This window comes from Medicago sativa, chromosome 4, assembly GCF_051527215.1.
Source record: "Medicago sativa cultivar Bolivia chromosome 4, Bolivia_mono, whole genome shotgun sequence".
In the NCBI taxonomy this organism is placed as follows: Eukaryota; Viridiplantae; Streptophyta; class Magnoliopsida; order Fabales; family Fabaceae; genus Medicago; species Medicago sativa.
In genome coordinates, this window is record NC_140752.1 from 76,111,966 (window position 1) to 76,126,326 (window position 14,361).

Sequence of the window (14,361 nt, forward strand, 5' to 3'; positions counted from 1 at the left end):
AAACAAAAATGATTTGTACCACTAACTGTATATTTTTTAGAATAGATTAAGATTCAAGATTGTTACGTCACCATGACCAACACTTATGTGGCTCATATTTGTTTAACAACAATATTATTAGTTAGGTATGTTGGGATAGCGGCTATAAATTACGATAGTGCGATAGCAAGAAACTAACGGCGGCGATTCTAAATTCGAAAGGTATTTGGCATTTTGTGCAAGTATGCGGTAAGGATTCATATCAGCAATCCCTCCTAATTAATTTCTTTCACAAGTATGCGGTAAGAATGCAAGGTCTACTAATGTTGTCGATAAAACCATGCAACAAACATCATGTATGATCACCAAAACCACCCAAATTTGATTCTAGGAACACTTTGTCATCTACATTAAGAGCCACTGAGCCAAAGTTAAGTCGAATCCAAGTGACGACATGCCCAAGCGTTTAAATACGATAGGATTATGAGAACCAAATGCTTTAAAAACATAATGCAAAAGTGAGAACACTTGAGCACCAATTTCTTTAATAGAATGCTTGATATTTACAAAAGTACATTTGTTGCGAGAGTACCAAATCTTCCAAAGAATAATGGGACCGACACCAAAATTAAAACTGAAGTCTTTTAACCAAGTGCATAAGTTGTCATGATCAAGAGAGGTGATCGACTGATGGAGGCAAAAGGACCACACACCCTTTGCTCGAGGGCAAAGAAACAAGGCATGAAACATATCCTCACTTTCTATGTTACAAATAAGGCATAAGTCAGACGATAAAAGGTTTTCAGACATTAAGACAGACCTGAAAGGAACTGAGTCATGACACATTTGCTATAAGAAAAATTGGATATTGGAAGGAAATTGGAGGCGCCAAATCTAATTCCATTTGGCTTCACTTAACAAAGACGTACATGCACCCATTAACCAATGATAACCATCATGAACAGAATAAATGTCGAATGTGCAATTGGACCACACCCACACATCAGGGATGTCCTGCGCAAGAAAATGTGGATTCAAGGTAATCCAATTAATAATATTCTCACGCAGAGTAGAGTAAAGATGAGAAAGATGCCAATCATTGTCCTCCACAGGATCCTTGATACTTTGGTGCATGTCGTGGTAGTGAACATAAGGTATGTGGTTGCAAAGAGGCTATTTATCCAACTAAGGACTATACCAAAAACTAGAGTTACCATCCACAAGCTTGAATTGAAAACCATCTCTTAGAAGTTCGGTGGCACGAACAATATAGTTCCAAGCGGGAGATCCCTTTTGAGTAGTAGCGTTTAAAATCAAAGCACTCCCCAATAAATATCTTAAAACATCTTGACTAATAACTTATTAGTAGAGTTAAGAATATCTCAAACCAACTTGTCAAGGAGAGACACATTTTGGAATCTTGCCATATATACACCAAGACCACCAAATTTCTTATGTCGAGTCGTTTTATCCCAACTAACCAAATGAAGCCCTTTATCATCAAAGCCATTCTAAACAAATTTACTAGAAACTCTATCAAGATAGTCACAAACTAACTGAGGGCACCAATGAATTTGCATCCCATTAGAAGGTAAAGAATTTAAAACAACGGTAGCAAGAACTAGACAACCATGCTTGTTAAGAAGCCTCCCTTTTCAAGAAGCCAACTTGGATTCTACACGATCAACCACTTATACAAAATCTTGTTTAGTGATACACCCTTATAACAACTTGAAACCAAGATACTTTACGAGGTTGGAAGTAAATCTAATGTTGGTGATAACATAAATCATATTCTTCTTCGCATTAGTCACACCTCCAGAAACAAAAATAGAAGATTTCTCAAGGCTAACTTTCAAACCCAAATAGGAACAAAAATCTTCCAACATTGTTAAAAAAACAAAAACAAAAAATAGTTTTTTAATTTTTACCCAAATTTTTATTTTTGTGCAAACTTATCATTTTTTTAGAACTTACTCCCTTCGTTTCTTTTTAAGTGTCTTTTTAAGGTGATTTTTCCGTTCCTATTTAACTGTCTTTTTGGTATTTTTAAGGGTATGATTTGTCAATTATACCCTTTGTCAGCTACTCTTATTTTTTTTCAATGAAACTAATTAATGCTATCTATTTGGAAAACTAAAGTTTGTTTTTCTTAAACAAAGTTTGTTTCTTGTTATCTTCAAACTTAAACAAAAATTTGTTACAAACAATGGTTCTAAGAAGAGTTAAAATTCTATAAATAAGATGAGTAGCGATTGTTAAAAAATTCAAGTGCAAAGTAAAAGAATAAATTTGAGAGAATAAAATAAAAGACTCCATGATTGTTCAAAAAGAATAAAAAGTGAAAGATTCGTTGGAATTGCTGATGAGTGAAGAGGGAGCAATGGTTGAAGACTCATTTGACAAGATACAAGAACAAGATGACAATGAAGAATAGGAAGTTTCATCAACATAATTTTTATATTGACTTAAAATAATTAAAAAGATGTGCATAATATTTAGAAAATTGACAATTGTTTGTTATAAAAGAGAGAGTGCGCAAAAAATTAGAAATTTGTTGGAGAAAAAGATAATATTGTAGTTGACAATTGTTTGTTACGAGAGAAAAATAACATAAATATATTGGAAAGATAAAGTGTGTAGAAAAAAATAGGAATTTATTGGTGGATTAAAATAAGGGTATAATAGAAAAAAAATATGCAAAAATACACATCGCTTTTTTTAGGGGTGTAAGTGGTTCGAACAAAACCAACGAAACCGAAAGTCCAAACCGACCAAACCGAAAAAATATCCGACCTTGTTTGGTTCGGTTTGAAACCGATCTGAACCAATCGAAACCGATCTAGTTTGGTTTGGTTCATGGTTTTTCATTTCAAGATCCGTGAAACCGATGAACCAATGCGATGATAGCCACACTCCTTATTTTACTAATATTATCCTACCTCACGGACAAAACCAATGTTGTTTTTTGAAGAATGATGGATGAACGAATCTTGGATCATATGTATGAAATATTGAGTAAGGTTAGTTATGAAAAGTTGTTTGAAAAATAGAGAACATGAAAAAACAAAATATGAAATACAATTATACAAAGTTCTATGAAATATTTTGTGAGAATATGAATTTTTTTTAATTGTATTTTTAAACAAACCGATCAACCGAACCAATCCAAACCGAACCAAACCGATTAGTTTGGTTCGGTTTCTTTTTTGAAAAACAGTGAAAACCGAACCAATCCAAACCGATGAAAGATTCGTCGGTTCGGACATTTTTTTGACTGAAAACCAATCCAAACCGAACCGTTACACATTTTGGTGTTAATTTTCTAAAAAGACATTTAAAAAGAAACGGATGGAGTATCATTTAGCCGTATATAATTTTTTGCCGTTGACATTTTAGGTTTTTCGGTTTTTTTCCGTTGAAAGTATACTACAAGTATTTCCCAAAAGGAAACATTTAGAGACATAATTAATATTTGGCAATAAAGATTATTGAAATACTATTGCCTAATCTGAAAATTCCTTTTTTTTTTTACCTGCAATTTTTTTTTTTCAGGCACCAACAAGTGTTAGTTACCAATCAGAGAATATTATTTTTCTTTTATGTTGCCCTTGATCCACTTTGATACCCCACCCTGTTAGTTCACAAAATCATTTGTATTATAACATGTATTAACAAAATTCGTTTAACCGTAAAATAATGTTACTTGCTAATGTCATTTTGTTGACTATTTTAAAAGTAAATCGTTTTACATTTTGCTCTGATCTTAGTTAATTAGTTTTATTTGCAGAAATTATTATTTTCAAGTCTCATAAAAAGTCAACTACCAATTCCTTCAAAAACAAAGTCAACTACCAATTACTAGAAACGAGTCACTCGTTTAACTTACCAATTCCTTATAATGCATGATTGTATACAGAACAAGTGAGACATATTTGCATAATATTTGACATTAAAGATTATTGAAGACGATACTAACCATAATGAAAGTCAAATTTCAGAACAATAATTGTTTTGTTTTTATTTAAATCATATAGACCTTGAAAATAGAAATCAATACACCATTATTGTTTGAGAAGTATCCTACATTATATAATTGTAGCCCTTTTTTCAAATTTTCACTTCATGGGATTCTAGTACTCAGATTTTTTGATTTAATCATCATCTTTAGAAATATTTGTTTTTTCTTATTTCAAAGATGAAAGGCTTGTTTGTTCTTTGTCTAATATTTGTCATTGCTTCACCTTGTTTGTGCTTTAGATTAGTAAATCGTGAAGCAGCCGTTGAAAATGACTTCAATGTTGTTAAGTATGGTGCCAAAGGCGATGGCCATACAGATGATTCAAATGTATATTTTTGTTATAGTTTCATATTTCATTTCATGCAATTATTTTTTATATACTTTTTTCATATGAAACAAAATTTCAAATCTAATACAATTTTTAAACTTTCTTGCAAAAAGGCTTTTACGAAAGCATGGCTAGATGTGTGTGGTTCAACTCTAGACACCCCGACACTTATCATACCCGAAGGCCAAAATTTCATGTTGCAACCTTTGTCATTTCAAGGTCCTTGCAAATCTACAACCATTAATGTTAAGGTACGTTATAAGGGAATTAATAAATTAGTTAGACATGCATAGCTAGAGAAAATATATCCCACTTTCTATGTTTATGGTATTTTCTTTTAACTCAATGTATGTATTTATGTATAATGTTGCTTTACTTCACCTACATTTTCAATATTTGGTTTTGCAGATAATGGGAACTATCACTGCTCCACAGAGCAATGCAAATTGGAAATGGGACGATAATGATGAGAATTCATTGATCAAGTTCTCAAACATAAATGGCCTTATTATCAACGGTGGTGGAACAATTGATGGCCAAGGTGATTCATGGTGGAACAATAATGGCCATAGCAGGCCAACGGTAAGTTAATTCTATCTAAATTAAAATTAAAATGATAATTAACTAAAACGGAAAATGTACACAAACTCACACTTTGAGTCTTGGAATTCATTAAACATTTGATATAACTTGTATATATGCAGGCTCTTAAAATTCTTGAATGTGATAATCTAAAATTTGGCCCATTGAAACACATCAACAGCCCCAAAAATCATATAAGCATAGTCGGATGCAATGACGCTTTAATCTCCCAACTTCATATAATAGCACCAAAGAATAGTCCCAACACGGATGGGATTGACATTTCAACATCAACCAACATTTCTGTTCAGCATTCAATCATTTCAACCGGTTAAGTTCTAGATTATTTCTAATCGTATAGTATTTATATTGATCACAAAGTCAAAAATTAATTAATGCGTCGTTTTTCTTATTTATTGTTTATTGTAGGTGATGATTGCATTGCCATTAACAATGGCTCCAAGTTCATAAACATAACCGATATTCATTGTGGTCCTGGTCATGGCATAAGGTCAGTTGTTCAAATAATTTTTATGATTGTATGTTATTATTTCATCAACATTTAAGAAACTCTAACCTCTCTATTGGATGTGTTGGTGGTGTATAGTGTTGGAAGCCTTGGAAAAGATGGGGATTATTCCACGGTAGAAGAGGTACATGTATCAAACATCACCTTTAGCGAAACAACAAATGGTGCTAGAATCAAGACATGTACGGTATGATTTGATTCTAGTTCTTTGGATAACTAATTACATTCTGGTGATTTAATTATACATAATAGTTTTAATTTTTTCTTTCGGTTGTGTTGTTTTTTAATCAGGGAGGATCTGGTTATGCTAGAAAAATAACATATGAAAATATTATTCTTGTTAAAGTGGAGAATCCTGTGATTATTAATCAACAATACGACGCTTTAGAACCTCTCAAAATAAAATACAACGTTTTAGAAGGTGTAAGCAAAGCGGTAAAAGTGAGTGATGTTACTTTCCGCAACATTCGGGGAACCACAAATGGTAAGGATGCAATTGATCTGAATTGTGCTCGTATTGGTTGCACCAACATTATACTTGAAGATATCGACATAGTTGATCTTGATGGAAAGAAAGCATCTGCATCATGCAATAGTGCACAAGGGTCATGCTCTTCTTGTAATCCAGAAGTTTCATGTCTTTAGGTTTTGATCTTTTAAAAAATTGCAAAATTTATGAAGGAAAATAAACAATTTGATTCCTAAAAATGTCAAACGATGGTCATACTAGTTCTTATAAAGACATTTTAGTCTTTATATAGAGAATAATTTGACCAATATTTGAGATTCTTGAGAAATGAATTGCCAAGTTTTGTTCTTAGAGATTAAATAGGTCTACCCCTTAGTTAGTGGGAATGGTAATTTGACCTTCCTTTTTTCTCTTTTGGTTGAGAGTGAGCCTCCTTTTATTCATGCTCTTTCAGTAATACTTCTTCTTTTTTTTTTATGGGAATAATACTTCTTTTGTTTTAGTTTATATTTATATTAAGGGTCTTGTTAACCGGTGCCTCGAGGCACTGGTTAAGGAATGCAAAAGTAGAAAAAATTTCTTGGATATAAACGGTTACTTTTGACTAACTAATTATTACACAACTTTTTAATAAAATCTTACCTCTTTTAGCTGCTTAACCAATGCCCCGGGGCACTGGTTAACATTCTCCTTATATTAAAAACAAATATTTGTTCTCGTGAGCTTAGCTCAATTGGCAAGGACAATGCATAATATATGCAAAGTCTGGGGTTCGAATCTTCTTTCTTTGAGAAATCATGCATGTATTATTCAAAGTAAACTAAATTCACAAATGAATGATTTTGCACCGGCCGGCTCGTTTATGGACAAAAATAGATAAAAGAATTCATAAAATTTTATCTTATATCCACTTTACACGAACTACCAATTTTATCTTGTAACCAAAAAATTTCATTTTATTTTTCCAATTTTCCCTCACTTTTTTTTAAAAGATATTCCAGTTCACAAGAGAGAACGAGTGAGCAAGTAAAAAAATTTGAACCTCAAACGTTACTCTAAGGCAGGACAAGTACTTTGATGTTTTCAGGTTTTGTTTTGTTTTAAGAAAAAATTACTGCATACATTTGTATCTTCACTTAACTGTTTATGCCTTTAAAATGTCAATTTGTACCGTCATCCCTACAATCCAATGCCAATTTTGCCCTTTTATCATTCAACTTTTTATACCTTCATTAGATGTATATTTCAAGGCTTTAAAAACTCTTATCAGGCCAATGTAATTGTGTCACCATGCAACTATTTAAAGAAAAGACAGAAGAATTGTTTTTATACTGCTAAAGAATTGTCATAAGGTGCCTTAAAAACACGAAAAAGTGGTTATTGCTGGGAAGCATGAGCAATTAGCCATCCGAAAAGATCTCCCGAAGGTTTAGGCTTCCTTCGAGACCAAACATATATTTACTTGAATGAGTAATACAAACAGCTTGCTCTATCAGCTATACACTGCAGTTCCATCAGAACCGTGCAGTGGTGAGCCACTAATACATTCTACATTGTTAGTTGTAACATATATGAACATTCGATACCACCGGCCTAAGTCTACATAGGTAATCAACTACAAACATAGTACAAAATTGTACAGTGGCATGGAAAAGAACCTGCCAATGGCTTCTAGACACCATTATCAAGAGCCGCATTATGACTTGAAGGATTACAATCTTGGTATTGGCCAGAGATATAGATCATTCCTGATATGTGATGCAGAATGGTAGCTCAAGACAGCATTGGGATAACTTAGTATTTACAGTAACTCCAAGCATCGGATACATGCATAATTCATAAGCTTGGCCACAAGGCTATCTGGTTCTGGGATGAGAGCAGAAGTCAAGCTGTTCCAAAAATGAAATATCAATGATTCGTGCAGTATTTTCTCAAGCAGAACATCTTGCTGTGCTTTCTCCGTCTCTGTTGTTGGTGCAACAAAGTATCTGTTTGCGGGTTTAATTCAGTTAGGGATCAAGAACACAATACAAAACTAAAGCAAAAAAGAGAGGCAGTACCGCTCTCCAAATTAGACTCAGATGTCTCAACAGACAACAAGTATTTTTTATTTAACCTTATCTCAAGTATATTCCTAACTAATCTAGAGAAATGTCAAATTACCTTGTGATGTCCTGAGAATTGATGGGGAAGAAGACATGAGAGGGTTCCTTATTCAACTCCAACTGTTTAATGGTTTTGTTCTCCTCTCCTACAAACTTTTGCGCAACCCTCGTCAATAGATCAGCACCATTCCATCTCAAACTGTTATCGTCATATGTCATATAAAACTCTTCCAAGCACTCCTTTATGAACAGACTGCATGGAACAAAGAATGGATTTCACATAATGTTCAATACTAAACAAATCAAATTAATGGCATTTTCCCCCATCGCTCTATCATTCACATAATGTTGCAAAAAGGCACGGCAAGTCGGCAACACACAATTTAAAGCAGAATGTTCATAAATCAACCTCAATATATATGACACGACATTTCAAATCAATGCATATTTGTACTTGGCTATATCTAAAATTCAAGGTCTCACTATTATAAAAATAGATATGAGGGAGCAAAGGACAAAAGCAATTCTCGTCAAAGATCGGACTATTATAGAATTATTATTAAGTTTATGATTTTCATTTTAATAGCTTCCTTGAAAACCCTGTTTACAAAATGAAAACATTACATAGGAAACATGCTAACAATACCTGTGCCTCCCAAAAGCCATAAGAGCACCATTCAAAGAACTTCCGGCAGCTTGATCCTCCATACCAACAGAATTATTAAGAAAAGAAATTGGCTTCAAAACTATGATATCGGAGTCTAGGTAGATCCCACCATATCTGATAAAACAGAAGACAATGTCAATGTCATATCCCAAGATGTATACATCATAACAGTGTTATCAATAGCAGAACCACTAAGTGAAATAGCAAATTACGTATCGGACAAATAGTGAAAGCTGCATAGTGGTTGAAATATGTCAATTATATACCCAAAAAAAAAAAAAAATGTTGCATGCAAATAAAAGGAAATGGAGGCAGAGCATAGGTCACATGTTAAAAGGTTTATATATTACGATGTATATAGGAGGACTCTTCAGTTTTTCTACTTTAAACCCTAAAATCTTCTTCTCTCTGTTATTGCCAGACACCAGCAGAAACTGGAAAATCGGCCACTATTGCCCTAATAGCGAAACTAGGACAGCGTCACGGTTTTCATAGCGGATTCATCAAAATCCGCTAAAACATAGCGCTGGAGTGCCGCTATTTGACTACCCTGCATAAATAGTCAACTAATAGATTAAAGCTAAAGTGAACACCATCTACTCACAAAATCAGTTTACAATTATAATTAAGCAACTGATACATACTAATACTAGCCAAGACAACCAAGACAACTTACTTATACAAAGCTGCAAGACGAATAAGCTCACTGTAATGAGTTGAATAGAACTTTGTCTTTCTCCATTCAAACCAAACAGTAGAAAAAATGTTTGCGGGCGTACCCTCCAGTAACTGATCAAGATTCGGCATAGCAACAGCAACTTTGTATCTGAAAAAACAAAATCCTTATTGCTCAGCTAAAAACGTAAAATTCAAACAACATAACACAAAATTGAAGCAACAACAAAATTACCTGTCCTTGACAAAACTATCTTTGAAAAAATCAAGCTCAATTGTTTCAGAGAACACCACAATACAAGCATTAGGGTGATGAAATAACAAACTCTCGAGACCACGCTGATATCGAACAGTGAACATCCAAGGAGGTGAATTCCACACCATAAAAACCCTCATGACACATTTACCCTTTCTAAAGAATGCATCCATAAAATCATTAAACGATAAACGCAATGGCAATTCAGGAAAATAACCCCAATTATTACCATCAGCATATATATGATTATCACCATTGTCATCCAATATCAAAGTTCTACGTTCTGTTCCACCTTTAGCAACAGTTACTAAATTTCCATTGTTAATAGTATTTTTATGAACTGAAAATGAATTTTTTTTGAACTCATTAATCCACCATTTTTGAAGAACTTTATCACCTCTAGTGAGTGAAGAAACACCAACAGAATCAGGATCTTGAAGAAGAGGATTAAGCATTGGATTAAAAGCTTCGAAACTAGATTTCAACATTTTATCTTTTCTAAGAAAAACACTTTTCTTATCAAACCATTCACCCCAAATCTCTCTCAAAGAAGGTGATTTGAGAAGAAGCGCGTCTTCAATTGATGTAATGACTGTAGCTTTTCGTCGAACTTCGTCGTCGAGGGGAATGTCATCGGAGGTGAATGCGAATTTAGAAGGATCTTGTGGAGGTGAGAGAATGGTGAAATCGTCGGTGGTGATTGAAGAAGTGAAAATGGGAGGGGTTTTGAAGGATCTGCGAATGGAAGAGGTGATGGGATCGAAGAAGTAAGGGTTCGTGGGAGGAGATTGGGTTTGTTGTTGTTGTTGGTCGAGGTCGATGAAGTCGAGTTCGTCGATGGGATCGGAGGTGGTGGATAGATCGGAATCTTCGTCGGAGATGGAGTCGGAGAGGAGAGTGCGGGGATTGGAGGGGGGATTGGAGTTGGAGAGAGAGAGGCGGGAGTAGAGAAGAGAGACTGAGAGAAGGAGGAGGACGGCGGAGATTACGGCGCAGAGATAGGCGCCGTAAGGTGACCGCCGTCGTGATCGCAACATTTTTCTGTGTTTGGTCTCTCTTCAGTCTTCGCTCTGTCACATTGCTTCAATGGCAATTTTTAGTTATCTTGATTAAAGTTGATTTCATAAGATAAGATTAATTTTTGAATTAAAAATTAAACTTTTGAGTTGAAATTGATATATTTTTGGATATATTTATGTGGCAATTATAGTTTTTTTTTGTGGTGGTTGTAGTTCGAGCTTCAGACTTTGCATATATTATATATCGTGTCTACCAACTGAGTTAATTTCACGAGAACGTAAAAATTATAGTTTGAGTTAAAAGTTTTAAATTTTAGTTTTAAATAAATTCTAGAGACAAAATTCTTACTAGTTTAAAATATTTAAATTTGTCAAAATCAATTACAAATATACATAATCAATTAGGTGTCATCAAAAATTGAAACCAAATATTTTTAAAGTCCATTTGGTTTAACATATACGAGAAGGAGAGAGGAAATTCGATGAGAAATATTGTAATCAAATAAAGGGAAATGTTAACTAGTGCATAAATTAATATAGAAACTTTGAATTGAAAGTGGTGAAAAATAGAATGTTCAACTTTATAAAAGAAAAAAAAAATCCCTAAATAAAAGTTCAAAAAATTGTTGTTTTTTATAAATAAATAAAAAATTATATTTTTATTTCCTTAACCAATCCTGGGGTACCGGTTAACATGATCCTTAAATAAATATGTATATTTGATACAGAAGAAAGGAGAAGATGAATTTTAATTAAATGTATGTTTTGTTCACAAAAGAATGAAGAGGTTTTAAATCTAATTTGCAACAAAAAAAAAATCTAATTTACTTTTTTATCATAATTATTTTATAAAATTCATGTTATAAACAAGGGAAATGCTAACTTTATGAAAGTAGAATGTTTTAAACAAGGGTATTAATATAGAAATTATGCATTAGAAATTAGTGGAAAGTAGAATGTTTAACTTTATGAAAGTCAAAAAGTTGTTGTTTTTCATGAAAATTTTCTATTTTTGACATCATTAACCATTGCACTTAGGACACTGGTTAGCAAAACCCTTATATTAAGTTGAGGTAAAACTCTTCGACACAAATCAAATTATCTATTGATAGCAATTTATGATCACAATGATCCATCTAATATCATAAAATACTTATAAAATTTAATTCTAGAATATATATATATATATATATATATATATATATATATAGAGAGAGAGAGAGAGAGATATATATATATATATATATGATCCATTGACACCAGGTGTCAATGGATTCGTTGACACCAAATATTAACCGTTGATTTTAATTGATCTAAAAGTTTATATTTGTTCAATTAAAAGTAGCATGTGACCATATCCATGCCATAAATATTCATAATCTTTTTTCGGGAATAATACATATTCGTAATTAGTTCTATCGGATTCCCTATCTTCTCCTGTTAGTCATTTTCCATGATCTAACTTTTCAAAAGTATTTTCATTTCTTTTACTTACACATGAAATAAAAATGGGAGGGTGTTCATCTTCATCTTTTTACGGTAGAAGGCAATCATGAGTGGTGGAAAATTAACAAAGCAATAAACGGGAGCTTATCTTTTAAATTAAAACAAGTGGCTATTTTTTATCTATGTTATGTTAATCCAAATTATACCACCATTACAATATAATAAAATGGACGATGAGTAAATTTTGAGAAAATTTATTTAGTTGTTGTTTGCCATTTTTATAACGAGATGATCAACCGGAGAAGAGAGGAAAACCTGGAGATCTAATTACGAATATTTATTATTCCAAAAAGAAATTATGAATATTTATGGCATGGAAATCTCAAAAGATGTGGTCACATGATACTTTTATGGGTAGTGTTAACTTGTGCCCTTAGGGCACATGTTAAGAAACCTAAAAGAAAAAACTTCCTATAAAATTTTGTGCATTTAAATGATTAAAAAGTTAAATATTAAATGCAATGCACGCATTCCAATAAGTTTTATATATATTTGAATCATTAACTTGTGCCTTGAGGGCACAAGTTAACGTTTCCCTACTTTTATTTAATTTAACAAATATAGACCTTTAAATCAATCAAAATCAACGGTTAATATTCGGTGTCAACGAATCCGTTGACACCTGGTGTCAACAGATCATATCTCATCTATTATACAATAAAGACCAAATACATTAATTATTAAATGTATCTATAAAAAGAATCTTTTTTATATATAGAATCGGAGGAAGTATTTTCGTTAAAGAAGTAGTACTTCATTGTTCCTCTCTCCATTATAGTTATTCATTGGCTCCATATTTTCTGTGATCTCGCCATTAAATTTAGTTTTGCACCTGCCAACACACACCAATATAAGTAGCATAACAGTGACAAAGCCTTTATTAGTTGTTCAAAGCACGTCACGTAAGTTAATTTTAGCATTTTCCATTTTTGTTCATCGTTCGTTCTTAAGCAATTTGCAGCCAGATTTATTTTGTTTGGTCCAATCATGCAACATATAAATTTTTCTATTTAATTTTTAATAATTATTATGCATGCATGCACCTTTATGGTTATCGTTTAGTCAGCAAATTTAACAATTATTAAATTTAACAAATTTAATAATTTTTAATAATTATTATGCATGCATGAACTACAACTAGAGGTTCCATGGATCTCATGGCGAGTGCAGCGGTGGAACTATTTCACTGATTTTTTCTAAATTTAATTTTGTGGTATTTATTAATTGATTTAATTCTCTCGTGGAAAACTCACAAAAACACAATGATTTTAAATTACTTTACAAACCTTTATATTGCGATAAAATGCAAGAAAATATTGTTGAAATTGCAGAAACCTTTATAAAAATAAAACCCTAAATTAGATACAGTCAAAGCGGATCTATACAGTCAAATAGAGTCACCATGAACTCACAAAATCAAGTCACATGTGCAACCTAAATATTGATAAATCAAGAATATAATCGATAGGTGTCGATTAGATATCATGTTATACTCGCTCCAAATGCAAAAAATTCTGAGATGCGCTGTATTTCTCTTACTCTCGCTTTTTATTAAATTTTTTGACAGATAAACATCTGACAATACTTGTTGTAGCAAAATAACTTGCTTGTTGTAGCAAAATAACTTCCCCTATCAGAATGTGGATGAAACCAATATATGAATTTGTTATTCCTTCTTAATCATCCAAGTAGAATCACAATCCATGTGAGGAGCTCGTACCTAGTGTGATCCAATTAGTTTCGATCCACGAGAAAACGTAGAAGATAACAACTTTTTCGTTTTTATAAGAAGCTTGTAAACCATCAATTGAGAATACGAGAATACATGGAAGAAGACATTAGGTGTGGAATTGAACTTGAGAACACACCTCATATGACTTATTATATATCAAGACATTGTTCATAAACAAAATGAATTGCAATGAATCTATGATTGAGCTTTAGAGAGTGGTTAGGCATACAATGCATGAGACATGCATGTCACATTTAGAATGATATTGTTGTAATTTTCAAAATTGATAGAATCATGTTTGTTATCAGATTTTTGGCGCTTCATATGAAAGAAGACATGGGCCCTAAGTTAATACATTGATGTATTCTGCTCTTTACTCAGCAAGTTTCGCTCCCACCCAACCAAATTGACCAATTAACTAACACAAGTGTAAATCAAATGTGACTTAATTTTACACATGTGTGACTTAAGTCACGCCGCATGAGTTAACTCA

General features: G+C 32.6%; 2 protein-coding genes across 2 annotated transcripts; one reads left to right on the forward strand and one right to left on the reverse strand.

The window, feature by feature from the left end:
* Positions 1–4,177: 4,177 nt before the first annotated feature.
* Positions 4,178–6,149, forward strand: LOC146931991 (putative polygalacturonase At3g15720). Its single transcript, XM_085708354.1, has 7 exons — positions 4,178–4,327; positions 4,442–4,579; positions 4,737–4,910; positions 5,033–5,240; positions 5,340–5,421; positions 5,518–5,626; positions 5,731–6,149. Exons 1-7 carry the CDS (start codon positions 4,178–4,180, stop codon positions 6,082–6,084), a joined length of 1,215 nt encoding a protein of 404 aa, XP_085564480.1. The 3' UTR covers positions 6,085–6,149.
* A 1,159-nt stretch (positions 6,150–7,308) lies between these two features.
* On the reverse strand, positions 7,309–10,718 carry LOC146931992 (alpha 1,4-glycosyltransferase family protein). Its single transcript, XM_085703571.1, has 5 exons — positions 9,591–10,718; positions 9,357–9,506; positions 8,660–8,794; positions 8,072–8,266; positions 7,309–7,896 (listed from the first exon to the last, which is right to left on the reverse strand). Exons 1-5 carry the CDS (start codon positions 10,646–10,648, stop codon positions 7,710–7,712), a joined length of 1,725 nt encoding a protein of 574 aa, XP_085559697.1. The 5' UTR covers positions 10,649–10,718; the 3' UTR covers positions 7,309–7,709.
* Between the last annotated feature and the right edge of the window lie 3,643 nt (positions 10,719–14,361).